At 42.6% G+C, this 26,258-nt stretch overlaps 1 protein-coding gene across 9 annotated transcripts in view; it reads left to right on the top strand.

The window, feature by feature from the left end:
• LOC147141138 (adhesion G protein-coupled receptor L2-like) overlaps nucleotides 1-26,258 on the top strand; it is a 119,460-nt gene that overhangs the window by 25,624 nt on the left and 67,578 nt on the right. For 8 of the 9 annotated variants that reach the window (XM_086042700.1, XM_086042702.1, XM_086042701.1 and 5 more), the window contains exons 2-3: nucleotides 2,419-2,614; nucleotides 22,692-22,905. In XM_086042700.1, the coding sequence (XP_085898826.1) occupies nucleotides 2,539-2,614; nucleotides 22,692-22,905 (290 nt within the window). In that variant the 5' untranslated portion in view covers nucleotides 2,419-2,538. Of the gene's footprint in view, nucleotides 1-2,418; nucleotides 2,615-22,691; nucleotides 22,906-25,318; nucleotides 25,414-26,258 lie in introns of those variants that run through there. The other variant, XM_086042704.1, reaches the window with a different exon arrangement.

The following is a 26,258-nucleotide window of genomic DNA, read 5'->3' on the forward strand; positions in this document are numbered from 1 at the left end:
GGTCATTATGATGGAAATGTGGAAAGATGTGGTTGGAGTTGACTGCAGTGTACCACCCAAGTTTTCTAATGCATTCCAACAGAAAAAATGATGGAAGCATTTTTCTTATTTGTAATTATATATATGTGTGTATGTGTGTATATATGTGTATAAATATATATGTGTGTGTGTATATATATATATGTGTATATATGTGTGTGTGAACATCCAAACACTCGATTATTCGATTCGATTCGGTTCTTGTAGCATATCCCTAATCGAATTCTGCTTAGAGCCCCATAAAAGCTGTTTACAAATACGTACAAAAAATGTGTACCATAAAAGCACCATTGTGACTCAAGTTGCACAGCATTAAATTTATTCAGACGAGTGACTTGACATCCAATGCAATACCCAGGTGGGTAAGAATAATCATGAAGGTTGATGGGGGTAGAGCGCATTACCAAGCTTTGCGCCTTTGCACAGTGACAACTACCATGTGGCCTGTTGTGTCGGATGGTAACCACATGGGAATAAACAAGACACAATATGTAAATGCATTTATGTATGCTTGCTAGCGCATGTGTGCGTGCCTACACGTGTCAAGGCAGCGTGTGGCATTTGACTGCTGCTTGCTGTTTGACTCCAGTAAGCAGCTTATCTGACTGCTGTGTTAGTTTGTCGCAGGCTGCAACCTTTTGCCGCTTCTGCAGACAAAGGTTTGTCATACCCCATCCCACTCCCCCCCCCCCGCATCGCCCTCGATAAGGAGGAAAACATAAAGTTAGCTTACAAACAAGCCGTGTCTGCATTGCTGGCGAGACAGCCGTGTTTTATTTTCTCTTTCCCTCTACGTAAGGAAACGAAGAAAGTAGAACAGGGGACGAGTCTGAGAATGAAGCATTCATTAGTGCCGCGTTGGCGAGTGTCAAATAAGTGCCAAGAACACCATTTACTTTGTGTTCATTCTGGCGCCCTTTCAAGTGTGAAATGCAAAAGTTTTTGCTTTTTCTGTTCAACTTAATTTCTCAGTCTTTCACTCAGCTTAGCAGCGGGTGAGTGGTAGGTGTTGGTAGGACGAGGAAGATACCCAGTTGGAATGCTGAATGCCGAGCAGCACAATGAATCACACTAATTGGAGCTTTTTATTTTAACCACACTGTCATGGTGCAGGCCAACTAGACCCGCTGTCAAAGACAAGAATGATCTATTTTTGTTTTCTTTTTTGTTTGGCACCTAAAAAAATATTAATTTGACACCTTTATTTTCCTCATTCATAGTAGTTTGTAACTGATTCACAATGTTCAAATTTAGGAAAATTCATTCAAAAGCAGTTTTTCACATTCTCAACATTTTCAGTCAACAATCCCACTGGAAAGAGTGAGAATTGGACAAATTAATCCTAATAGTTACACATGCAGACATTTTACTTTTTTTTTTTTTCAAATCTAAAAGTGTTATACATCTTGTTTTTTTTCGTTTCTTTTTTTCCCCTTAAATGGCTCAATGTGACCTTGGAACACAACAGGATATTAATGTAAAACACGCGTCCAAAACACTCATTGGCTCTGAAAATATTAGGAATTTTAGGAATTAGGAATTGGGTATCTGAGGTTTGCTATGAAATGCTACGTGGGCTTAACTCGCTCTTAATATTCATGGAAGACTCTAAATTGTCCTTCGGTGTGAATGATAACCTTAATGTGGCTAATCAGAACTTATTAGAGGAGACATCATTACCTTCTGTAGTTGTTGTTTGTTAGCGTGCCTCCTCTCAAGTGATTGTTTCAGTGTGCCGTTTTTAATTGTCAATGCATGCGGGAAAAGACACAGGAAACCTACCATGTTTTGTAGCGGACATTTTAGGGTTGTTTTGCCCATTCCGAGGAGTCCGACAAAAATGAACTTGTCTGAGGTATGTTGCTGTTATCCAATTTTGAATTTGAATGCTAGCTCAGATGGGCTAACTTGTGAAGAATTAGAGTTTACATCGTGCGTGGACCTGGCAGAGTTGTTTGATGACTTGCCGGCAAACACGGAACTCTCATGAAGGAGCAAGAGCCTCTTCATTTGAACGTAATTGAGCTTAACAGCCAGACTTAATAGCGACGAAGGTCGGTTTGTCAGTAGATAATATTTCTAGCCTACATACCTAAAAACAGATAACCTCCCGACTTCTTTAGAAGCAATCCAGCCGAGTGCGCGTCCGACAGCTGACAGCCGAGCGGACGTAACACCATTAAGCGGCATCAAGTGTGCAAATGTTAAATCCAGATTAGTGTTCCGCGATTAATGTGGACAAGGCCCATACGTTCCATTAAAGCCCGATGCAACATGACACTGCACGCCGCGTCGTAAATCCACGGCTGGGATGATCATTATGACATCATTGCCCAATTTGCTCCATTTTAACGCCGTCGTTTTTGTCTCTTTCTGCAGATGCGAAGATGACTGGTGGTGCCTTTCAGAGAACCACCCATCGTTGACTTTGCTCCAGCTTTCCTGATCTCGCCTCCGAAAAAGCAAGATTTATTGGACGGCTCGCCGAACAGGGAGACAATGGCCTCTTCGCCGTGGAGTTGTCCGGCCTTTTCCTGCCTTCTGCTTCTTCTCTTCTGCTGTCACTGTTCACAAGGTGAGTTACCATGGAGGCGTGTGGTGTTAATAAGATTCCGGCCAACCTTTCAAGGAGCGCTTTTTTAAAAATGTATTTATTTTTTTTTTATTCAGCTGAAGGAATGGGTTGAATTTGTAACGGCTGGAACTGAAGAGCTGTTCGGCAGCGAGGTTGCGTTTGTGTTCGACTTCAATGCTTTCAGCCTTGGAGATGAAAAAAAGCGGCGTTTCAAACGTGTTGCGTTGAACTCATTAAAGTAGGCATATGCAAGAATTACAGCACAATATACACCCAATTTTTTATCATACATTTTTTTTAAATCCTCACCGAAGCCAATCTGTGTTGCATGGGCATTCTGGTCTCATGCAATTAGCCACTGCTCACCCTGCCCCTCTACAGCGGGGCTTGTGTCACCATGACTACTGAGGGCAAAGTTAGCAGTATGTGACCAGGCTCGTGAGGGGCCACAGAAGCCTCCTTTGTATTTGCCCATTGTATTTTGGCACGTGGAGGCGGCACTTCATCACCGACCTGACGAGTTCATCCACAGGGGGCTCTCCGTTTACGACATTGCTGACATACAAAGTTTCGAGGATACGACCGGTCGGCAATGTAACGGTTTGCGCAGCGGCGTAAGAAAATGTCGGCACAAGAAGGCCCGCGCATTTACTGCTGCAGTCACTGTTTTTTTTATTGTTTTATATTTATGGCCCAAGAATGTTTTTCATACAAATATTTGCTGCAGCGCTATCGTAGATTAGTGATAGATGACGGCACATTCCAAAAAGTCGCCGCTGTGAGAATCATAAACCAAGGAGCCTTTGTATTCAATTAAGGTTGCAGATGTGGCTCATGCGGCAAACACAAATACCTTCCACCAACGCATTGAGAGTTTCATTGCACTTTTCATGTATTTTCTGGTTACCCAAACTGACGCCCTTACGCAACGCTCACCTCTGCATTGCAGCTGTGCTCAGCTTTTCGCTTTGACATAATTGTGTAGTCTATCGCTTGAAAATGTTGGATCTTCACCTAGTCTAGCTCCCAAGTCAGTGTCAGAACCCTATTGTATAACTTAAATGAATCCCATTGTTAAAGCAAAATTCGGGAAAAGTCTGAACAGCTCGCTCACAGCCACATTTTCAGTTATGGGCAAATAAAATATTTACTTGTTTGTTTAATTTCACTCTTGATGATCCAGACACACAACTATTTGTATACAAGCAACTAAAAAAACCATTTTCAATAAAATGTGCTCTTGAAGTATTTGTTGAAAGCCACACTTTTTTACTGATGCAGGCTTCCAATGTCAAATGCCCCTCCACCCATTCCAAGCCTTTTCGTCCACTACCTGGCAGATTGTCACTGTTCTTTGAGAAGCTCAACCCCCTGAGGAATTTTTTTTTTATTTTTTTTTTTTATTACTTCCACCCAATCAAATTCCATGCAGCATGTATACCTGTCACCATCAAAAGTGAGGCCCTTGATTTGTTGCCAGAGCCGTGAATGGAACGCCTCTGTGTTTTTAATTGTCCTCGTCGACATCCAAAGCCTCCGTTTCTGCCTCCTTGCTTCACTTTTGATGGCTGCGTTTGGCTGTAATTACAAAGATTGTCACAAAACACTCCCGTCTGCTACATGCCCATCAAAACCACCGATGCTGGTGCTTGGGCTGCTTGATGACGATCATTACACCTCCCCCCACCCCTTTTTTTCTTCCCATTGTACCAGCAACAAAGTAAGCCAAAATCACATGCTTTTGTGCCAAGCATTGATTGCGGGTTATAACGTGCCTTCTTTTTGAGGAAGCTTGCTTTTCCATTTGAATTCTGCCATTGTCTTTTTTTTTTTTTTTGTTATTTCGATAGATTTATCACTGGATGCGATGATAAAACAGCTGCTGGAGCAGGCGACCCAACTAGTCTTTCGTTGATTTGTGGATTTATTGACAGCAATATATCTCACACTGAAACACCAAAGCGCCTCTTGAAGAAAAAAAAAACGTCAACTTTTGGCTTCGAGGTTGAATCGAATAGACCTGGAGAAATACTTAAAAAGGCAGAATAGTGCTTTGCGATGCAAAATTGCCCGGTTTTGGGTTACATCTGACGTGAGGGCCCTCAGTGCAAAGAATGCATATTAACTATTCGTCGATAGGGAATGAGCGTGTGGATTCCTTTTGAAAACAATATCAGCGTCGATCTGCTTTCTATTCACCTCCAGCTGGTCGTAGCCCGAAGATTCCCATGCAGAGCTACTCCGACCAGAGCCCCTCCGCTGTTTGCTAATGACCTCCTGCCCCTTGAAAGCAAAGACGATAATCAGCTTTTCACCCAAAACAAAGCTCACACACATCACTGGTATTACACTCTTTGACCGGCAGGAGACTGTAGACGAGCAGGAACAGGAACCTTAGAACCAGACTCTAATGTACCTTCAAACTTGTTTTGTCTGGACAGCAACAATTTCTTTCAACACAACAGGACGGCAGATGTGAGTGTCGGGTATTAAACTTCTCACCCTCGTCCCGGCATAATGAAATGCGAATGTCAAACACGCAAGTGTATACCTGGCCCAAACCTCTTTCATACTGGCATAATGGCTGTGTCAAAAGTGCTCTTACACACAGCCATTGCGGCTTGGCACATTCAGATAACTACTTTTGCTTTCAACGCAAAGTGCTTTGTGCTGCAGTCCAGTTGTGGCTTCCTACTGTTCTCTTACACACTCAAAGTGTTTCTCCTCTGTTATGCCTGAAGCCAGCAAATTCATGGGATGACTTCAATAACACCGTCCTGTAAACCTTACAAACGGGGCAGTGAAAAACTCATCTTAAGTGGGGTGCACGAATACAGTTTTTTTTTTTTTGGGGGGGGGGGTCAGTTAATTGAAATGTAATCGTGATTTCGATTTTGTCCTCTCACATTCGTAAAAACATGGCAATCGAAGAAAAACGGATGAATGCACCGAATGGTGAGTGTGTGCTTGATAGTTCCTGTTTTTTGAAAGCACCCTGAATGCACCGTGTTTCTTGCACCAAACGTGTGACGTATGTATGGAATCCTTGCCCTCACTTAGCATGCTTTATGCATTTTAATGACGATCCAGTTGGTGTTGACTGTAAAACTAAACACACACACAAAAATAAATAAATACAAGACATATTTTGTTTAAGACAGTTCGCCAGTGTTCATGTAGTGGTCAATAGGAAATCCCATGAACAGGCTAATATAAAATAAAATTAGCAGAGAGAATGACATTCTTTAAAATAACACATATTCAGTCATAACACGGACGCACAGATAATATAACAAAATTACCAAGATTATATCCTTCCTAATCTGTGATAAATGAGTGGTGTTAGTAAAGTTCAATCGTGACTTCCTTCTCTCTACTCTTTTTTTCTTAATGTAAATGTATGTAAATCACCACACTGCTCCTACTGAGCAGCACCCATTTTTATTCATTCTTATCGATTACTATTCTTTTAATATATTATTATTTTACCTGTTGCTAATGTATTTCCAGATTGCTTGTTCATGTTATATTTAAACTTGAGCTTTGGAAGTTAAATTAATATCGGTGAATAATCATCTTTTTTATTCATGAATTTTAGTAATCAAAACCATCGTGATTATTTTTTTTTTTACGTAATTGCCCGGCCCTAACCCATACATTACAAGGGAAAAAAAAACTCAGACAAGGAGTTTCAGGTGACTCCTAATTGTCTGTCGTTCAGTTTGACATCATAATCACGGAGTCCGTGGCTAAGACAAACTTAGCACATACACATCAGGATATGTATGTGATCATAAATATCCAACATGTTTAACATTCATGATTGTTGACTTGTCTGTTTTCTGAGCAGATCTGGGAGGAAAGATAATGTTAGCACACCCCACACCGCAAGATAATCACTCAGGGTAATCCTTTAGAGACATGCTATTGCTCAATCAATTCATTGCTTTGATCAGAAGAGTGGAAAAGTGCTTAATATTTGGCCCGATTATTGGTATGTGCGTCACCCTCTATTGATGGCCATTGTGAAAGTGGTTCCTGACACTAACTTCAGCGGAAAATTGCCAGGTGGTCCCCGCATTCCACGTCCGTGCCATTTCTATAGAATAGCTGCACTGAAAATAGGCGTCAAACTCATGTCTTTTATTGGGGGCCCCTTTCATGCCCGTGCTAGTACAGTCTCTCAACAAACATTTGCTCTTTATTCCACTGCCATGACACAACAATCAAACCGTTTGTTATTTAAACACCGGAGCCGACCAAGAATGTGGACAAAGACCACGGGAAGTAATCCTCCCTAAATCTGCCCTTTCTTTACTTGTAAGACTCCGATTTCAGCATTCATTGGCTCACAATGGGTATGCGCCGGTGCACTTGTGGCTGCCGCCGTGAGCTCTGTCTGGCGTCTTTCATGTGCAGACCCAAACAGACTTGATACCTGCGTGGCCTACTTTAGAGCGGCAGAGTTGGTGTTTTGTGCGCGCCTTATATAATGACACAAGGATGCGGCAGGAATTGAATATAAATAACGAAGGTACTAGACTGAAATTCAAACAGACGTCTCCATCAAGTCCCAGTCTTCCAAAGTCGTAAGCACAAAGTACCAATACTTAACATTTAATAGACTCTCGTGGCTGTAATAAATGTGATGGAGCAAAGATGATGGCCATATATTTAGTTATAAGAGGAGAAACCGCCGTTTGGTTTCTCGGTCCAACTGTGCTGCTGTGCATGAAAATACACACGCTACCTACCATATTGCTGTTCTGTGTGAAAAGCACACATACAAAAAGAGGGTACTAAGTTGACCCGGTAAATTTTCAGTCAAACAGAGGCGAGACGACTACCGTGTTGGAGGGAATTATGTAATAATCGGATTAAGGGATGCCGTGTGGCTGTCACACCTTTCGCATTGCTTGTCAATCTAATGCTCAATACAGCTTTTTCGCATGTCGCTGATCTGTGTGAAAGGTCATTCTACTGGAACACTCCACATAACACTTGACTTGACTTAAAGTTCAGTTAGTTTGAATTCGTTTTTAGAGCAAATTTGTTGGTTTTTATTAGTTTTTCTTTCTGGAAAATGCTCCGTTTTAGTTGAGTTTTAGTATTATCCTTATTCATTTATTTTTACTACAGTGAGTATTTGTCCAGCGCAAGATAAACAACAACAACAAAAAATAAATAAAGGTCACTAGACGCAATAAGTATTGTTTAATAAAGTAAATTCTCAACAAACTGTCTGACCTTCTTTCTTCTGTATGGATGTGCAGAAACAATGAAATACATTTAAAATGAATGAATCCTGAAAGCTCATGTATGATATTGACAATGATGAAAACTAAGGTCATTTTTACTATAATTAGAGTTTTAGATTTTTTTCATGCTTTTCTTTTTTTCATTTTCATTTTAGTTATTTTGTTAGTTTTCTTCAACTTTCATAACGTGGTCTCCACACCTGAAAAATTGCTGCTGTTTTGGTTAGCAACAATGTTTATGTGATCTTAGTAGTTTGTGTAACAGTGTGTGAAAAATAGCATCAGTTAATCGCAGTTACTTCTGTGATGGGAAGAGAGAAGCCTCTTTTTGAGGGAGGTGTTTATTTCATGAAATGATAATCCAAATCCAAGCTCTAACACTTCTTCATTTGCATTAAGCTTTTTTTTTTTTAGCGCCGCCTGTACTAAATATACACGAAACCTAATTCCAACAGGTTCTTGCTCTCCTTTTTCTCACTATTGTTAGTCTGCGATTCCAAACTAAATTACCATTACAGGGGAAAAAAATGTTACATGATTGAATCTGATTTTATTTCAATTCCTATTTAGTTTCTGCCAATTCTCTGGATGTAGTAGGCGAGACGGGATGCCGGCCGTGTGTCAGGGAATTTCCTAATGCTAGGACAGTGGGGTGAAGTTTAAGACCGGACCCTCACTCCTTCACATAACTTCCCTTCTGTTGTCGCTGTCCGATAAGTATTTGATGCATCACACCAGACGCTGCTGGTTTCATCACAGCTCCACTGATCAGATTGCCAAATGCCGTGTTGCCGTTGCCCCTTTAAAGTTGCCTTTGTAGCCTGTGTTGGGGAGCAAAGTCAGCCTGGTCATTTTTGAGCATTCAGAGTCATATCGGAAAGGTGTCGGGATATTTGAAACTCAAAGCAAAAAAAATATATATCAAGTTACTGCTTGTAACTTGAAAAACTCACAAATGAGGGCAAATTACCGCTGTATTTATTTATTTTTTTTAACTCATTCACTGCCATTGACGGCTTTACTTGTCTTTTCACAGTCGAGCCATTCAATATCAGGAACTTATTTATATATTTTTTCAAATTTGTTCAAACGTTTGGGTAAAAAAGGATCTGAAAATGTCTGGCAGTGGATTAATTAACACCATCGGAAGCAGAAGATTTTCAGCTTTTTCCTCTTTGTGCCTCCCACAGTTTGCACACTATACCTTCCTGGCTGTCACCAGCTCGCTGGCGTTTCTTTCCCCAAAAAGGTGGTAAAGGTTAACAACACTTTTTTTGTCTCAAGCAGTGCCATGCATTGTGCAGATTGAAGAGCCTCCCTTGTGCCACGCTGGTATTTCCAGTCCCGGGCTTCCTCTCGATGGGCGGTGGGTAGCGGGGGGGTGGGGGTGGACTATTGTGCGCTAAGTCCTCTCTGGCTCGGGGCCACGCACAGCCAGTCTGTCGTCCATTGATATGCTTGGCTTGCCATTTTAGAATTCATATTGAGCGTCGCCGCCGCCGCCGCTCCGAGGCGGGGCGATCATGAATTATCGGCCAAACCACGGGAGAGTCACAGATGAGCGGTCAGTCTCTGTGCCGTGATACATCATGCAACTGGATGCTTTTCAAGCCATGAGGCAGGGGTTCATCCTGCAGATTTAGCACCACGTTGAGACGTTTAATTCTTGCATTTTGACCCTTCTTTTATTTACCCATACGCTTTCGGTCAGCCCGCCAGCCAACAGGCAGCAATAACAAGACGGCATTTTAATAATAGCCGAGCGAGACGGAAAGTTTTGAATCAAAACATGACAGCGGATTGAAATGAGGCGGAGAACTATGAATCTCCGGGATCAGCGTTTCACTCCTACTCCGAGGAAATGAAATACAACGGCGTCGGTGATGGGGTCGCCCGACATTTACGACAGCGATTTGTTTGCGTTCAACGAGGCGCAATCATATTTCAATCCGCAATGTAAAATCAAGTCTCTTTGCCCTAGACCTCTGTTTTTATTATGTTTACACGATTTCCTGTTGTGAGCCCTTAATCTATCTGGGTCGGAACTTCATCTTCTGACAGTTTGATTCCATTTGCTTTCCCTCTTAATATCACATGGCCCTTCTAGTAACAAGTTGTGCAAACACCGAAGCAGATGCCTGCTTCAATCTTTTCTCTCTCTTAAAAGCTGCCTGCGCTTGTTTTTCTCCCCAGGCAGCCTAATTCAAATAATAGATGAGTCCGGCTTACAACCCCAAAAGTAGTTTACATGGGAATTTTTGTATTTGCTCCGTGTGAGTCGCCGCAGGGTTCAGCTGTCATAACATGGTGATGCATTCAACCAGGAAGGAAGAAGGGATTCAAATAATATCAGTTTCTCCAACATTACATTTTTTTTTTCTGCTTGCAGTGCAGACAAACATATTGGGGGGGGGGGGGGGTGATCAAAAGAAAAGGAAGTGGGAACCTGCTGGATTTAGGTTTCATGTATATTTCATACGGGCGGAGCTGAAGAAAACAAGCTGAACGCGCAAATGAAAAAGTGTTACATCAATACTGGATCAGCGCTGCCGGTTTTCCTCAAATAAAAGCTCCAGATAGATTCCTCTGTTTTACCAACACAAAGTAAAGTAACTGTGATTATCTCAGTTTATTTATGCTATTGTTGACGCACTGTTACACAAATACCAGCTGAGATCATTCATTCAGGTCATTACTAACCCCAGGTGAGAGGATCAAAACGAAAGCAAATCTCTTTTTTTTCTTCTTTTTCAGCTCGCCAGCTGAATTTACTTTCTAAAAAAGAGCACGTCAAGCCATAGTGGAGAGTTGTGTAGTGCTCTTATGTAGCCTCCCACCTTTTTTTCCACTTATACACTAAACGTCACCTGCAGAGGAGGAGGAAATGCTGTACATATAACAGCAAGAAGACTTTTATGCACCTACTTCTGCTTTCCTTTCGTCCACTCCTTGTAATTGCTGTGCGCTGCTATATGATATGGATCTGACGATATGTGTCGGTTGGCTTTCTCTCTCTCTCTCTCTCTCTCTCTCTCTCTCTCTAGAAGCTAGTCGCGCAGCCCAACCAGCAATGAATGCAGCACTGTTGCAATCACTGTTTTAGTAATCTCCTCAGGGCGGGAGACCCTGTGCCTTAGAGCATGAGCATTTTTTTTTTTTCGCCCAGGAATTGAATATCACCTCAGGGGTGGGTCATCTACAAACAAAGGCCACCAGTCGATTTGCAGGTCTAAACAGTCTTAGATAAGGAAGCCCTCTCCCGCCGTGCAGGAAATTGAATAAGTATGCCGCATGGAAGAAAAGGTGGAGCACAAAGAGTAGTTTTGTGTGCCTCGCGCTATCGCTATTGACCCTCTCATGTAGCGTCTATCCCCATTGAGGCACAACGGCTTCATCCAGGTTGAGGGGCAGGAAACTGTCCGTCATCAATATAAGATTCCCCCCCGAGCACCCCCCCCCCTCCTCAAATGTGTATCTCCTTATCAACGCTCCCGTATCTGCCCCTATTGAGCGGAATGCCGGCGGACGGGAAGCGGGGCAAGGTCATCGTGCTCAAGTCAGTCAAAGTGGGCAGCGGTGCGCAGATGGTGGTGGGGGGTGAGGAATGTGTCGGCATTTTTTTCCTCCCCACCTGGGAGAGACTGAATGAAGTAAAACACTGTCTGACAAGACAGCAAGTTTTAATGTTTAGAGCCAGAGCACCAGATGAAGCAAAGGCCCACTTGGAATTCTTTTGATGGAATAGAATTGCCTTTTTGGGGGCCTCAACATTTCCGAAAACTCAGCGATTCTTGTAAGAACGTATATCCTGGTGAAATGTACCGGTGAGCTCCAACTTGAGAACTGCCCGGAAGGAGCAGAAGTAGGTAACCGAGACAGATGGGCAATGCTAAATTGCCAATTTATTTATTTGATCATTTTTGCCTATGTCATCTAATGAGGGGAGAGCGTGGCCTCAAAGATTGATGATCATTTTGAGGATTCCTTGTGAAAACAGGGGGCGCGAGTGTCTATTTATCACTGCTTGCAACTGTAATTAGCGTTGTTGTTATTGAGCCACACAATCTGTATGGAAGACATCTGGCTGGTTGCATTGTTGGTAGGCAACAACAGTTTCTTTCACCTGAGCCTTAAGCAACTCGATAAGCAGAGCGCAGACCGATGCCAAGGCCACGTCTTTATAGACAGACTCTCCTCCTACGAAAGCCTGAATTCTGTGATTAACGCTTATGCCTTATTCACTATTATGCTCTCCTTTCCACAGCACAATACAATCTCCTTTGAATGTTTTGGTCCAATTACTGGATTTCTGCTGTAGACTGCTGTTGTTTTCCATGGTGTCTGGTATTAGTACATTACAGGGTCCCCCAGCCCGCGACGGGAATTTGCATGCAAGTCGGAATACGCCGTAGTCTCACGAATATGTTAACGCAGTAGTTGTAAGTTTTAATTACCGTTAATGTACTGTTTGGATGAAAGAAAAATCAAATCAAGACAGTACGGCGTTGCCTTCTTGTGCTCCGTGACAGTGTTCTTAGGCAAATTATTTGTACGCTGTTTTATTCAGCTTGAAACCTCGTATGTCAAGCTCGCCGTAAACCAAGAACGTCTGGCATACCAATGGTTTTCTTCGCTACATCAGGACGTAAGCCGATTTTGTGACGGCTGTTACGGACCAAGCCAGTTACTGAATCTTAATATATGTTTGTGCATTTTCCGCACTATCAAATTGAAATAGTGGATTTATGGGATTTATAAGTGGGATTTAAAAGTGGGATTTATTTGTTCTTGATTAATCGACAGATTAATCGATTATTATAATAATCGTTACATGCAGCCCTACAAACTCGTATTTGTGATCCAAAGTATTAACAGTAAGTTTTGTGATTTTCGGCCCCAACTGCGTTCTGAGCAGATTGGGGAGGACAAATCCAACACCGCAGGATAATCGCTAAGGATAATCTTTTCGAGACATCCGCTACTCTGCCCTTTGCTGGCTTTGATCAAAGGGTGGGGGTGGGGTGGATGCTTAAATTCAAATAAATTATTGGTATGCGTGTGTACCCTCGCACTATACTGTTCACTGTGCTGTCTTGTGTATGAAATAGATAAAGCTGTCTTGCCTTGCCACAAACACGGCTAAAAACAGACTCATTTGCAGATGTAATGACCCCAAATGGTCTTTCACAGCCAGAGCCCCTAAACTAAAGTGTAGGCAGGTGCAGGCTGAAAATGAACACAGGCAAGGATGGATAGACGCTTCACAGGTCAGTAACACTTCGTCGAGTCCAGAGGCCCCCCAAAAGCAGGGCGAGCTGTGACAAAATCACACTCTGCATTTCAAATGTGACTTATGAAGCGGTGATGGAAAAACTGCTCGGTGAATGTGTCGTACATATGTTGTTGCCTTGCCCTTTTGCGCTCGCGATCTGTGTTCAATTTGTGACGTGTGCCGACACCCTGGCAAGGAGAAGGCCTCCCGGATTCGCTTCCCAGGTGGAGGCCGTTTGGCTGGCTGAAGCGTGGAGACGCGAGCATGCGATTAAGACAAAGTGGATCACCCCTCCTTCCTCATTCCTATATTTCTTCATCTTCCCGCTCCATCCTCCGCCCTGAGGGAAGGCACCTTGAGCGGAAAATCCAGCTGGGTTTTAAGTGGCGGGGCGAAAAAACACAAGCTTGAAAGGGAGTGGAGGGCTGATCAAGCCTGTAAGAGTATATCCACGCCGCACTCGGGGGAGTTTGAACTCACCTCTTTCGGTGTGTTTCATCAACTCCCCACGTAAAGAAAAGACATGGATGTCGAGCGAGCAATGAACTAATTCTGTCAGAATGGCGTTCGCCTCAAAGCATGTGTGCTTTTCATCTTCTGAGCGTCGTTTCCCTTTCAGCTGCTTAGCCTAGGTGACAGTTATTTGTCTCTTTGAAAGGGTTTGTTTTCTCCGCAGACAATAACACGGCGGTGAATTAGACTTCCCGCTCAGCTTGACAGACGTGTCAACGGACAGCACAGTGAAGGCCATTGGATCTGGTCTTTGAAACTGAATCGTACCCGGGATGACTTTGGTGAAGCTGCTTGCGTTGTGAGCAAGGCGGCCAAACTCCATTGAAAAACTTTTGCGGCTAATTTTCATGAGTTGCCGAACATCTGCAACTACTTTGTCTCCGATTCAAACTTTAGATCGCGAGTGAATGGCATCACAACAGCATGGAGGTTACGGCCAATTCAATTGCCAAGTTTTATCACGTGATCGTTTACATCCACGGTATCAAGCGAGATGTTAAGCATTTTGTCACTGTCAGGTGGAAACCTCATATTGTATGTCCAAATTTGGTCTGTTTTTTACAAAGCTTGGACTAGATATTTTCTTGGGGGGGGGGGTATATTTCGATTCAAAGACTGTTCTAATAGCTTTCTTTGATCCTGGAATACGATTATTTTCTTATTTCGGGGAAGGGGGATAGTACCCGCCTATAGGCCGATCCGCCTCTGATTTTAAATGGTCTTCCGTCAGCGATTCCGACGGAAAACTTCAATAGCACAATTATTATTTTATATAAAACCACAAACAACAGCATTTGTGATTGTTTTGGCTCGAAAGAGCCTGGGAGAGGTTTGTTTGTTTAAATCCCTTTAAATGCTGATCTGTACTGTATTTATTTACGGAGGAGACGTGTGGCGAGAGCAGGAGACATTTTCCTGTCCCTTTCCTAATTTGTTCCATGTGGGAATTTGGTATCTCTCTGTATCGTAAAATGAATGTTCTGCACTAAAAAAAGCTAAATATGAATACATCACAGTACCATTACAGCCCTACTGTGTATCCATCAAGCCAGATTGTAGGCTTCTTTTGTCTTGCGACAACTCAGACAGTCTGCACATTTTAAAACATTCTGGTATTGTTTGCTATTCTGCTATTTTTCTTGCCAAAAGTACAAATACAAAAAGCACATCTCAAAGTAAAACTGTTCGGGGGGATTTCGAAACCATTTTACCAATGGAAAGGCTTTAACTCTGACATTTTTTTGCGACTCTAAAGGCATATTTTCCGGGAAGGATGCTGAATTGTACAACCACAGCAGGTTTAAGTGTTTTTAATTAAGAGAAGATAGATCATATAGAATCATACTTTAAAGACCCAAATTTCTAAACTAATTTCTGCCTCTTGATGGAAAAAAATTGCTAGATGAAAAAGCTTCCATTTTGTAGCAGGCTGTGGTTTCACTCATCATTGTTATGATGTAGATTCTTAACAACAAATTGAGTTTCAGTATCAGAGACAGAGCGTTTTAATTTAGCCGCTACTGGTCGGTGTTGATAATCATCTATAGTATCGGAGCTTGTTTTGAGCAAAACAAACACAACGATTATATTATGGAAAATGTGCAGTGTGTACTGTCCTTGCGTCATTTTAAAAGTGACTGGAACAACGGCATCACTCATATAAATAATCATAAAATTCTTACTTCACCAGGCGTGTTTTCCTCACCCTCAATCAAATGTTTTATGATCATGATTCATAGTGTCATTGCTTGGCCGAGGTTCATGCTCAAAACCATAAAATGTGTGTCATTGTAGAGCCGTGTTGTAATATCCCATCACTTGGTATTAAAAACACATTTTGGTATGTTTTTTTTTTGCCTGTGTCATTGTCAAACTGGACTTTTAGCTGGAATTGCTCACTAGTAACAGAAGGCAACAAGGCTCAACTCATGCAGCTGCTTCCGCCGCTTTAACGCTTATTTTCTGCCTCGACGACCGCGAGTGCTTCCAAACACAAGACACGCCCCCTCCCTGAAACCCTATTGCAGCCAAGCAGGCAGCTTATCCCGACTGGAGTTGCTGCTATCAGGTCAAAAAAAGTCAATCTCATGAGCCATCATCAAGTGAACTGTGGATGTGAAAAATACAGGAAAATTATATCACCAGCACATGTACATCCTCCAAATTTCAATTCCAAAATCATTCCAAAATCAAAGAATGCAAAATTGACACATTGTTGACCTAAGAAAACACATTTGAAAAAAGATTGGTTTCTTTTTTAATTTTAGGCTTGGATCAAAAGTATGAAATCGATATGAATTGATTTATATCAAGGCCTAATGCATTTGAAGCGGTATTGTAATCGGCTTCATGCATTACATCTGACACGGAAGAAATGCTTGGCTGCAGTCACAACCAGTTTGTGTACGTTTTCCTGCCGCTTGACTTATTTGCACCATACTCTACTAACTTCCTGGTCCAAGCCTACCAACACACACATATGCACACAGTACATCGTATATTATTGCTCAATGGTTGGAAGAAGAATGAAAATGACGGTGTTTTCGAAGTAATTTATGCCAAGTCTACTAGTCCACATGTGGTAGTCTGTATGAATGAATGACTTGGAAGCTTTGTGTCCAGATAGACAAACAGCAGTGAAAGCATACTGTATCTTCCACGTCAGACCAAATGCATGAAGTCGATTATATCGCTTCAGACACGTTTGTCCTGATGCATCATTTGATTGATGGTGTTTGTGGCTCAGATAGATTGTGACGGCTAACAAGCTAACGTAGCTTTACTAATGCTTACGACCAAACGCCTGGGTCAACTAACACCTGGCCAATTAAATATTTAAATCAAGCTCAGTCCTGTGGCCTGTTTTTCGTGATTTTGATCTCAGCTTGAAATTGAAATATGAAAAATGAGGCTTTTTCCCCCCCCATCTTTATGGAATAATGAGTCACTATTTAGTTTTATGACTTTCAGTTGCCATTTGAAAATGGCAAGAATCAATAATACAAAACGAAGACAAAATAATGGACAATACAAAATGAGAATCAGAGTTAAGAGTTTGGTCTGACAAATCCGTTCCCTGTCAACGTTATACGTTTTTCTCAACAGCATTTGAAGTAGGCAACATCACGATGTAAACATCACCAAAGACAGCTCCGCATCGAACCCCAAATGGACTGGATGGATTTGTAAATAGCAGGTTTCTATTTTGGAATCCTCCTATCGCAATCTAGAGTGCCTGATAGCAGTCGTCTGGGAAAGGGCGGGCGCGGCTGCGGCTATTGTGGTCTTGTCTGACACCGTCTTTAGAAACAATTTCCAACAAGACAGGCCCGGAGCGGACGGATTAAAGTGTCACGAGAAACACTAGCAAAATGTCTACCACTATTCTGTGAGTGTTTGGGCGCATGTTGACGCTTGAAATGAAATGGGAGATATTGGGCTGTTGTTGTTTAAAAAGGTGTTGTTTTTGCCTCAAATCTCCTCGCTCATCTCACACCTTGCCACTGCGCGTCATTCGTATATGGCAACGGATGCATGCATGGCAATGGAGGTAGATTCCTCACAAAAATATGGGTTGTCTGGAAATACAGTTATCTGCTGACCTCGGAACCCGACTGGGTTTATATTCCTCGAGCGTTTCTGTAATGTATTCAGGAGAACGTCGTACGTTACATTTTAGTGGTTGGTACCAGACTGCAGACAACAGGTATCATACTCTCAAGGTCCACGAGCCAGATCCAGCCCTCCAAGTCACTTTACATGGCCTGGAAAAGCTTACCACATGTTTTCCCTTCAAGTTATCTATCATAAATATGCAGAAGCAATTATATGATGCCGTAATATGATGAGGCGATTATTGGGGATTTCCAAGCAGAACATATTAGATAAGGGACACAAATTGTAACGAGTCTGTACACAAACAGTGCAGCTCCGTTCCTGGCTAGCAGGCGGCATGGCTAGCAATAATTAACAACAACAACAACAACAAAATGTAGTGCAGTCATAATTCAGTGGTCATACAGTTAATGTTGAACTTTTCTGCATCCTTCATTTTCTTAGAAGAAAAAAAATAGGTTGCTCTTTCCTAAAAAGAAAAGATTCTGTTGGTTCATTTTAAATGCCATTAAATGTGTTGGTGTTCATACAAAACAATCAGTTTGTTTCACGTTTTATGCTCCCTTGTACCCAGTGTCAACCAAACTTGAATTTTAAAACAATGTTAGCGCCAAATCATGTTTTTTGGAGTACCGTTACACCCTTAGCAATTTTACAGCAATATATTTTCACTCTTTGTAGTGGCCCATAACAAATAAGTCTGAGGCCCCTCACTAACCGATGTGCTAGCTTCTGTATAGCTCCCATATTGCCTGCCACTTGATGTTTTTGCCTTTTAAATGAGTGCTTTTCTCATTTTTTCCTTGGTTTGACAGTGAAATTGTGTCTTGAAATGTCGACCGTCGTCACGGAAATCGATTGCGTTCACGTTTCGAGGTACCGCCACACGTTTGAGTTGCTGCTACTTTGTTCCCCTACTATCAAGAATTCAATCATGTTTGTTCTACTTTACAAAAATTCCCGTTGGAAAATCTCCATTCCAAAAGAAAAAAAAAAAATGTACTCCCTGACCACTCCGGATATGGGATTATGGAGGCATTCCCGAGGCCATTGGAGGCCAAGCTTGACTCTCAGATCTCCTCTTGGGCTCCCACTATTATTGTGAAGCAAACAACATAAAAAGACAAACAATCTTCAAGTGCCCTGCTGTGGCCGCGGCGGGGGCGCTCTTATTTGACTAAAGGCTACACCCTCCTTTATGCCCGCAAAAGAGAGTGTCTCTGTCAAAGGAACAATGGAGGCCAGACGCGGGGGGAAACGGGGCCCATTTGCATGCAGCTGTTTGCCGTTTCCAAGACCACAAAGGCCAATCAAAGGCAGCTTAATGGGGGATGACAAGCGTCAAGCAATGCCTCTGCGCTCCATCTGTGTCAGTCCTCGCCGCTCTGTCTAACTTCCAAAAACTGTCCCACTTTTCTTTTTTTAAACATTCCACTCTTTCTTGTATATCCTTTGGCGGTTAGGCATAAAAGGTCAGCCGTGACTCCACCCAAGATGAACTTCGAGATAGATGCGCCTTAACGGTCCGGCGGCCGCACTGGCCAAAGGGCAATATTTCGACATTCATTATCTTTTCATTTTGCCCGCGGGGGTTTTAAACGCCCCGCGGTGCATGCGGCTTGTTTCAGTTGCGCCCATCTGAGCTGCCGAGCCACTTCCAATTTCAAGGGTGTTGATGGAAAACAAAATATTTATTAGGAGCGGGGATTTTCAGATGTGAATTATAGACTGTCAACTGAAGAAGTAAGGCGGTGGGGTGTGTGTGTGTGTGTGGGGGGGTGGGGGGGGGAGAAATCCCTGAATGCAACATATTGAGGAGCCTTCCCGGGCCTGGCTTGGCTCTCTGTCGCGCTCAATAGAAGGCTTAGCAGGCAGGTCAGAGGGAGGAATCTGAAAAGCTACTTTGCTCACAGTCACTCACTGACCAGAATGCATGATAAGGCTTCATGTCAACAGGGCGGCGAATGGGGATCACAGCCAATTATAGCCAAGGCAAAGTAGTTGCCATGGAGATTAGACAAAACGTTCTGTATAAAGCGGTATTCAATTCCCTCACTGATTGTGTAAATTCATGTTAATCTGGTCTACAGATAAAGTTTGACCGACCACTTTATTTTAAATTTTCCACCTACACACAGAGATTATGCTATGGATGCTTCCCCTTGCAGTCATCTTGATAGCATCAGAGTTTGTGACCTTTTGTCACCTGTTCTAATCCAGGATTTCCAAAGTTGAGTCATCAAACAAAATGCCAGATGACAAGATGTTCATCCGTCACTGGGATGCCGGAATTTTGCGAGCGTCATCTTGCCCATCTTTATAAAGTCTCGGTGAACTGGAACACAAGTGACTGGGAACCTGTGAGAACTCGAGTTAACCATTACTTCCACAACTGGAATGACGGTCAAGTTCTACTGGTTTTAAGACACTGTCTCTCCATAATGTAAAACCATCGATTTCCTGTGTAGGGAAGTCACGTCCAAGAATTTCTGCACCACTTAATTCACTTGACAGACTCTTTCGCTGCTGCTGTTTTGCTTAGCAAACAAGTTCAGCAGTGAACTGTTGAATGTCCATGGTTTGAACTTTTGCGTCTATGAACTGAGATAATTACACTTCGGAAACGGAGCGCGTTTATTTGTTGGAATTGACGCACAAAATATGCTAAATAAGAGTTTACGAGGCAAGGATTTAGTATCGGCTGCATGTAAAAAGAAATGCTTGTACTGCTTTTGGCCAATCATTGCGCCTTGAAAATAAAAATGAGATTAGTAAAAATTTGAGCATACATGCACTCTATTATTATGCCCAATCAGTCACTATTCGTTCAAGTACAGGTCAACAAGAAAGTTATTAATGAAACAGAGGTGAGGGAGAATCAATTTGTCCTTGGTGAGTACCCTGCCTCTAATTGATGCGGCGTTACCCTCTGACCAGAAGGATCCATGTGGGTGAGGAGGGAGGGAACCGGCCAGGCACTGAACTAATCAATAGCCGGGCCTCCGTTGATGATAGCGTTGCCATCTTGCCTTAGTTGCTCTGATGGATGTGTCGAATCGTGAGCGGACAGCCGCAAGAAAAGAGGTCACAAAGGTAGATGACGTACATTCCCTCGTGCCGCGGATCCCCTTTGGAATTTTGATACCATGTGAAATGCATTCCTTCCTTGGCTGCTGTGATAAACCAGTCAGTCGCTCCGCGAGGAATGGCAGGCGTGGTGATCATTAGTCTTGGCGGTTAAGCTGCTGACTCCACTCTGTGTTTTATCAGCCGCCATCCCGCCCGGGTTCTGCGGACGCTGCGGGTAATTGTGGTTGTTATTGGGATAGATGGACTGACCCCGCAGCTCCCCACGTACTGTTCGGCTCTACCGACGTCTCCTAATGAGGTGATAAACAGCGGAGCTAAGCAGAATCCACTCGCATTGACACACATCATGTTATTTTTAAAGAAGGAGCTATTGGCCAAATGCTTGGGAGTGATGAATTGTTGTACGCCTTTGGTTAGCGGTATCTTACAATTTCAAAACGAGTTTAAAGGGGAAGTCAACCCAAGCATTATTTTTTTCAAGAATATGTTCGATGCAAGCCCACTAGTTGAAACAAGGCGTTCTGCTACATGTTGCATTTGTGGAATAAGAATTACTCCACCCGTTTTTAGCCATATCTGGGGGCGGTCATTTTGTTTCTTCTTTCGACTGAAAATGATTTCACAACTGCTCAGGGCTCAGGTAATGACCAATCACGGCTTACCTGTTTTCTGAAGCTGAGCCGCGATTAATCGTTACCTCAGCCCTGAGCAGTTGTGATGTCATTTTCAGTCGACAGAAGTGACAAAATGGCCGCCCCCATAGTTGGCTAAAAACGGGTGGATTAACTCTTGTGCCACAAAAGCAATATTCATCAGAATGCTTGAACTTTTATATTGGTCAGTTGCAGCCATTTACTGCCACTAATGTATATATTTGTCAAGTTTGCTTTTCAACCGTTAGATGTCGAAGAGAGTCTTGGACATCTTGTCTCTGAAATTCAGATTTGCAAACCACTGTAATGACTAGCGGATCCCTGTAGATGGGGGCGATTCATAGCTTTGGATTTAAGATCAGCAGTTAATGCTGCGAAGCGAGACATTCCCTAATGAGGTGATAAGCAATGGAGCGAAGTAGAATCTACTCGCCTTCATGTTATTTTCAAGAAATCTTGGCCCCCTTCCACTACGAGCCTGTGCAGTCCTCGCCGTCGTCTCTACAGCTTTAAGAGTATATTTTCCGCCGTGTACGTTTTGCAGACGTATGTTTTTGTCACAGCGACAGACGGACTAGCATCTGGGCTTTTCGAGAGGAATTTCAAGTTGGAGTCACTTGGAAACTTTGAGCGTTTCAAGCAACGCTAATTGCGTCGGGCTGCGGCTGTCAAAAGCGTGAGGGTAATTAGAGTGAGGGGGCAAAATGAACCCGGGGTGGTAAGTGTTGCTGCGTGACAAAGCTCGGGTTAGCCAATGGGGCTGCGCAAAAGGTAGCAGACTGAAGGAAGGGCTAATTAGGAGCGAGAGAAAATACCAACGCCGGCTGCCCCCTCGGGGGCCCACGATTGCAGCAAACAGCGGCGATTATTGACAGTTCACGCAGCTCTCTGCTTGCACTCCGTAAATGGAACACATTTACATGTTCTACTTAGACTCTACCTAATTGTTTTTTTCTTCTTCCCAGAGTTGCAGACAGCTGCATTTTTTAAAAACTTTGGATCATTTCAACCCCAGATAATAGATTTGCTATTCCCTTTTTCTCCTCACATCTTTTCTTCTCTCTCTCTCCATAGCCCAGTCCCTCTTTGTGAAATGGCATTTTATTATTCAGACAAGAGAATACTCCGTAATAGCCTATTTCACTCTAATGTCCTGGAAGGAGGGTCATTTTTGCAATGAAAAAGCTCATTTTCTCCCCCGCTTAGTACACTTATTTGGCCACACTCGCATCCTCGCCTTTTCACGTATGGATTTTTTCATCGTGTGGACTCCTCTTTCATCTGACAACCTGTTTATAAAAAAAAGATGATTTTCTCTGTTCTGGTCTTTTCTCTTCATCTTGCTTTGCAGAGCAAACAAAAACAAACAATCCCTCACGCTTGAAGTGCAAGGTTAGCAATCGTTACTCTCTTAAGGTGTGCCAACTTGATGCGCCTCTATTACTCAACATTTTATGACGTTGCCATTAGCCTTCAGTGACTTAGATTTTGATCTTGTGGCCTACAAATAAGTTGTTCTTTCTCCGTGCCGGCATTGCCTTCAATGACCTAACTGTCGCGGTAAGCACTGGACGCCTGTCGCCTATTTATTTGATGTCTTTCTTTCTAACCACATGGTTTGAGGTTTGCGCGGAAGCCGAGGTTGTAAATAATGTTTATTTTATGTTTCCTCTCAGGGTTCAGCCGCGCCGCCCTGCCCTTCGGCTTGGTCCGGCGGGAGCTCTCTTGCGAGGGCTACGCCATCGACCTCCGCTGCCCCGGCAGTGATGTCATCATGATCGAGACTGCCAACTACGGGCGGACCGATGACAAAATCTGCGACGCTGACCCGTTCCAGATGGAGAACGTCAACTGCTACCTCCCCGACGCCTACAAGATTATATCACAAAGGTGCATGAGAGGAGACTGGTGGAGTTTGACATGAAATGCATGCGATTCTTTTCACCCACTCAATATAGCGGACATTTTTAATCCACATAACACCACACTTTCTTTCTTCTATCGATTAGTTGGATCGCGACAGGATACTTTAGCTTTTTGAGATGTCTGTTTTGTCCCGTCTTCGCGTTTTTTAAGAATAATTGACATTTAAAGTCTTTCACACAGAGATCCTGCAAAAAAAGCTAACTCAGAGCTGTAACAGAAGATCCAGTGTTTTAGCCTTTAACACATAACCTCAAACAGTCCATTCCTGTTCCCAGTGCATAAAGCAAGGTCTGTAAAGGCACACTTGAGTGAGTTTGGTGTGGAAAAATGCCAGCCAAACACCTCTGGGATGTACGACAACAGGGATTGTGAGCCTCACAAATGTTCATTTGGATGAAAGGATTGGTAGGATATTTGAAAATTCCTTAACACGTTCACTGCCAGACATTTTCAGACCCTCTTTTACCCTAACGTCTGAAATAACTTGGAAATAAATATAAATAAATAGGATTGAATGGCTGGACTGTGAAAAGACAAATAAATACGTCAATGGCAGTGAATGAGTTAAGTGGCAGAATTGTGATGTGTCATGGCAGCATAAAAAGAAAATCAATTCAATTTGATACCGCGAGATCGGAATCAGGCCTCTTCCAAATGGAGATCAAAATCTGATCCGTAGCCGATATGTGCAAAAGGGAATGCAGCGTAGAAAAAGCTGATTGGATGTGCCCCATCAAGATGAGCTTGACGCCATCAAAATACACTGATTGATGAAGTAAACACACCCACGCCTTCCAAACAACACAAATAATTATGTTTAAAACACTGTAAATCTAAACTACAGCGACGGTATAGACAATTACATTTTGTCCATATTTACTACATCAGAAGCACGTCCATCATTAAATAAACAGACAGTCGCCATTAGAGTAATGTGGAGTTTACACAGGCCAGGCCAATTCAACGCCATGTAATGTTTAATATTTGAATCTCTGCTATAAAGAGAGACCACACATTAAAAACAAAACAAACATTGAACTCATTAAAACACACATTTTGACTATTCCTTAGCATCTGTTCTCACTTTCTTGCTAGCATAGTTCTCCAAAGAAGAGGCACAACATGTTTTGTTCTAGCTGTTGATCACTCCCAGTTCAAGTTAACTGTAAAACTAGCACAAAACAAAAAAACAGAATTCATTTCAACACCAAAATGTTCAACCAAAGCTAAATTCTTGCCAACATAATGTGACGGGGTAACATTAATTAACATAGGTGTTATGTAATTCTTTAACACACACATAGCAAGCAAAACCTACAAACAGTACATACAAAAATACTCACAGGGATATATTCTCTATACAATGAATGTTAAAATGGCAAAATGTGGTACTATATTACAAAAAAGGGGTTTCTTGTTCGTTGCTGTTCATGGCGTTGCAACTCTTATCAGTAGAGCTCGTTGCTGACCAATGTGGTAAACACTCTAAATTCAGATTTGACTTTAAACTGTAAAAATCCATAAAAGTGATCCCTTAAAAATGTGCAGTGGGGAACACTGTATTGTTTAATTTCATGCTGTTGTCGATTCGTGTGTCGTCATTCATCCGTCGTCAGTGTACACACGGCCATATCAGTTATGCGTCACTTGAAATGTGCGTGGAAATAAACAGTCGGCTATAGGCATTGAATCTGAATTGGGCACTTGATCCTGCATTCCAGTCTTCGATATCCAGCGGTACACATTGCGGTTAACTACAACCGTTCATTTGTGGTTTATGAAGATTGCATTCAAATTCTTTCCCCACCAAAACTGATGGGATTAATTCTAGACAGGCAGGAACCGACGTCCCTTTGCAGCGTGCTGCCACCGCCGTTTGAGTTATTAAAATTAGTGCAACTCCCACAGACTGTGAGTCACCCAAAAGCCTCCTAATTCAACCATCTGGGGCGCCAGGCTTGCTTTTGTTCAAACACTTGTACTGCATTGAAGTGGCTGTGCCTCAGGTAGCAGGCAATGCTCATCACGGCGCCTTTCATCCCGCTTACCCTCTCACAGGATGTTGCCTCGCTGTCAAGCGGCGGCGGTGGCGGCAACACTTCAGTGCGCTCGCCCCGCCAAGAGGTGTGTGTATCCTTAAAGGCCGGCGGATGAACTATTCATAAATAGTACACTCTAAAAACAGTTGGGTTATTTCATTAACCACATTTTTGGATTGTTTGTGTTGAGTCCAAATTCTGGGTTATTTCTTATAAATTAACCCAATTGTTGGTTCAAATGAACTATTTATTGGGTTATATGCAAGTAATGTTTATGTTGGGTCAAAAATCAACCTTACAGGCCCATACACAGGCGCCAGATTGAATTAAGTTATGACTGGCGGCCATGACAGCCACCGACACACGCAGCATCGTGGTCAAGTCAACGACACTTTTTTGGCATTTGGATTTCTTCATTTATCACACTGTTTTGGTAAGTACTTCACATATTGTAATCTTTTGAAAACGAGTTGCTTGTAACTGAGCGTGTGTGCTGGACAGGACGAGTGCTGGAATCGTAAAAAAATAAATAAATAATTAGTCTGCTACCATTGTAGGATGTGATACTTCACAAAAAATATGCGTTCTCCAAATAATGTTCCATATTAACTTAATGTGTTGACTGTAATTCACAGGAACATTTCATGATTACCAGAGTGGTTCTGGTTACTTTGCTTGAAGATTGAAAACTGTTGAGCGCAACTCTCGTCAAGAGGTCAAATATATCCCAACACACTGTTCAAAATAGACTCATCACAACTCATCACAGCCCGTGTGAAAGTGTGAGGCAGTTGTCTGGTGATGACCGCAAGGAAGCAATGCTTGGTTTAAAGAACTGAAATCAATTGTATGCCATTTTACAAATGTATCTATCTCATGCTCTGATTTGAATTTCATGGCCAATCGGAGTGATTGCCACTGACACCACTTTGTCTTATTCATTCAATTCATATAGCACCATGACACAAAATATATGACTTTGCCATAATTCTAAACACTACTCTTTCATTTAGATTTGTTCTCACTTCCACCATGAATGCGCTGAACTCAATTCTGGACACGTATGCATTCTACTTTATGAAACCATAACTGAGGACCGCACATCAAACAATGACCCCCCTGCCATGTTAACGTGAGCATATCATTGAGTAGGCTGAGATGAAATTTGGCTGCCTTGTGACCATGTCACACGCATGAGGACCGATTAATGGGCAGGACCCAAATGTGCTTAATCGAGCCCTTTTTTTCCAAACGTGTCACCCCTAAAAATGGATCTGA

The sequence above is a fragment of the Filicampus tigris genome, chromosome 10 (genome assembly GCF_054856515.1).
Source record: "Filicampus tigris isolate MCC_2025a chromosome 10, RoL_Ftig_1.0, whole genome shotgun sequence".
Lineage (NCBI taxonomy): Eukaryota > Metazoa > Chordata > Actinopteri > Syngnathiformes > Syngnathidae > Filicampus > Filicampus tigris.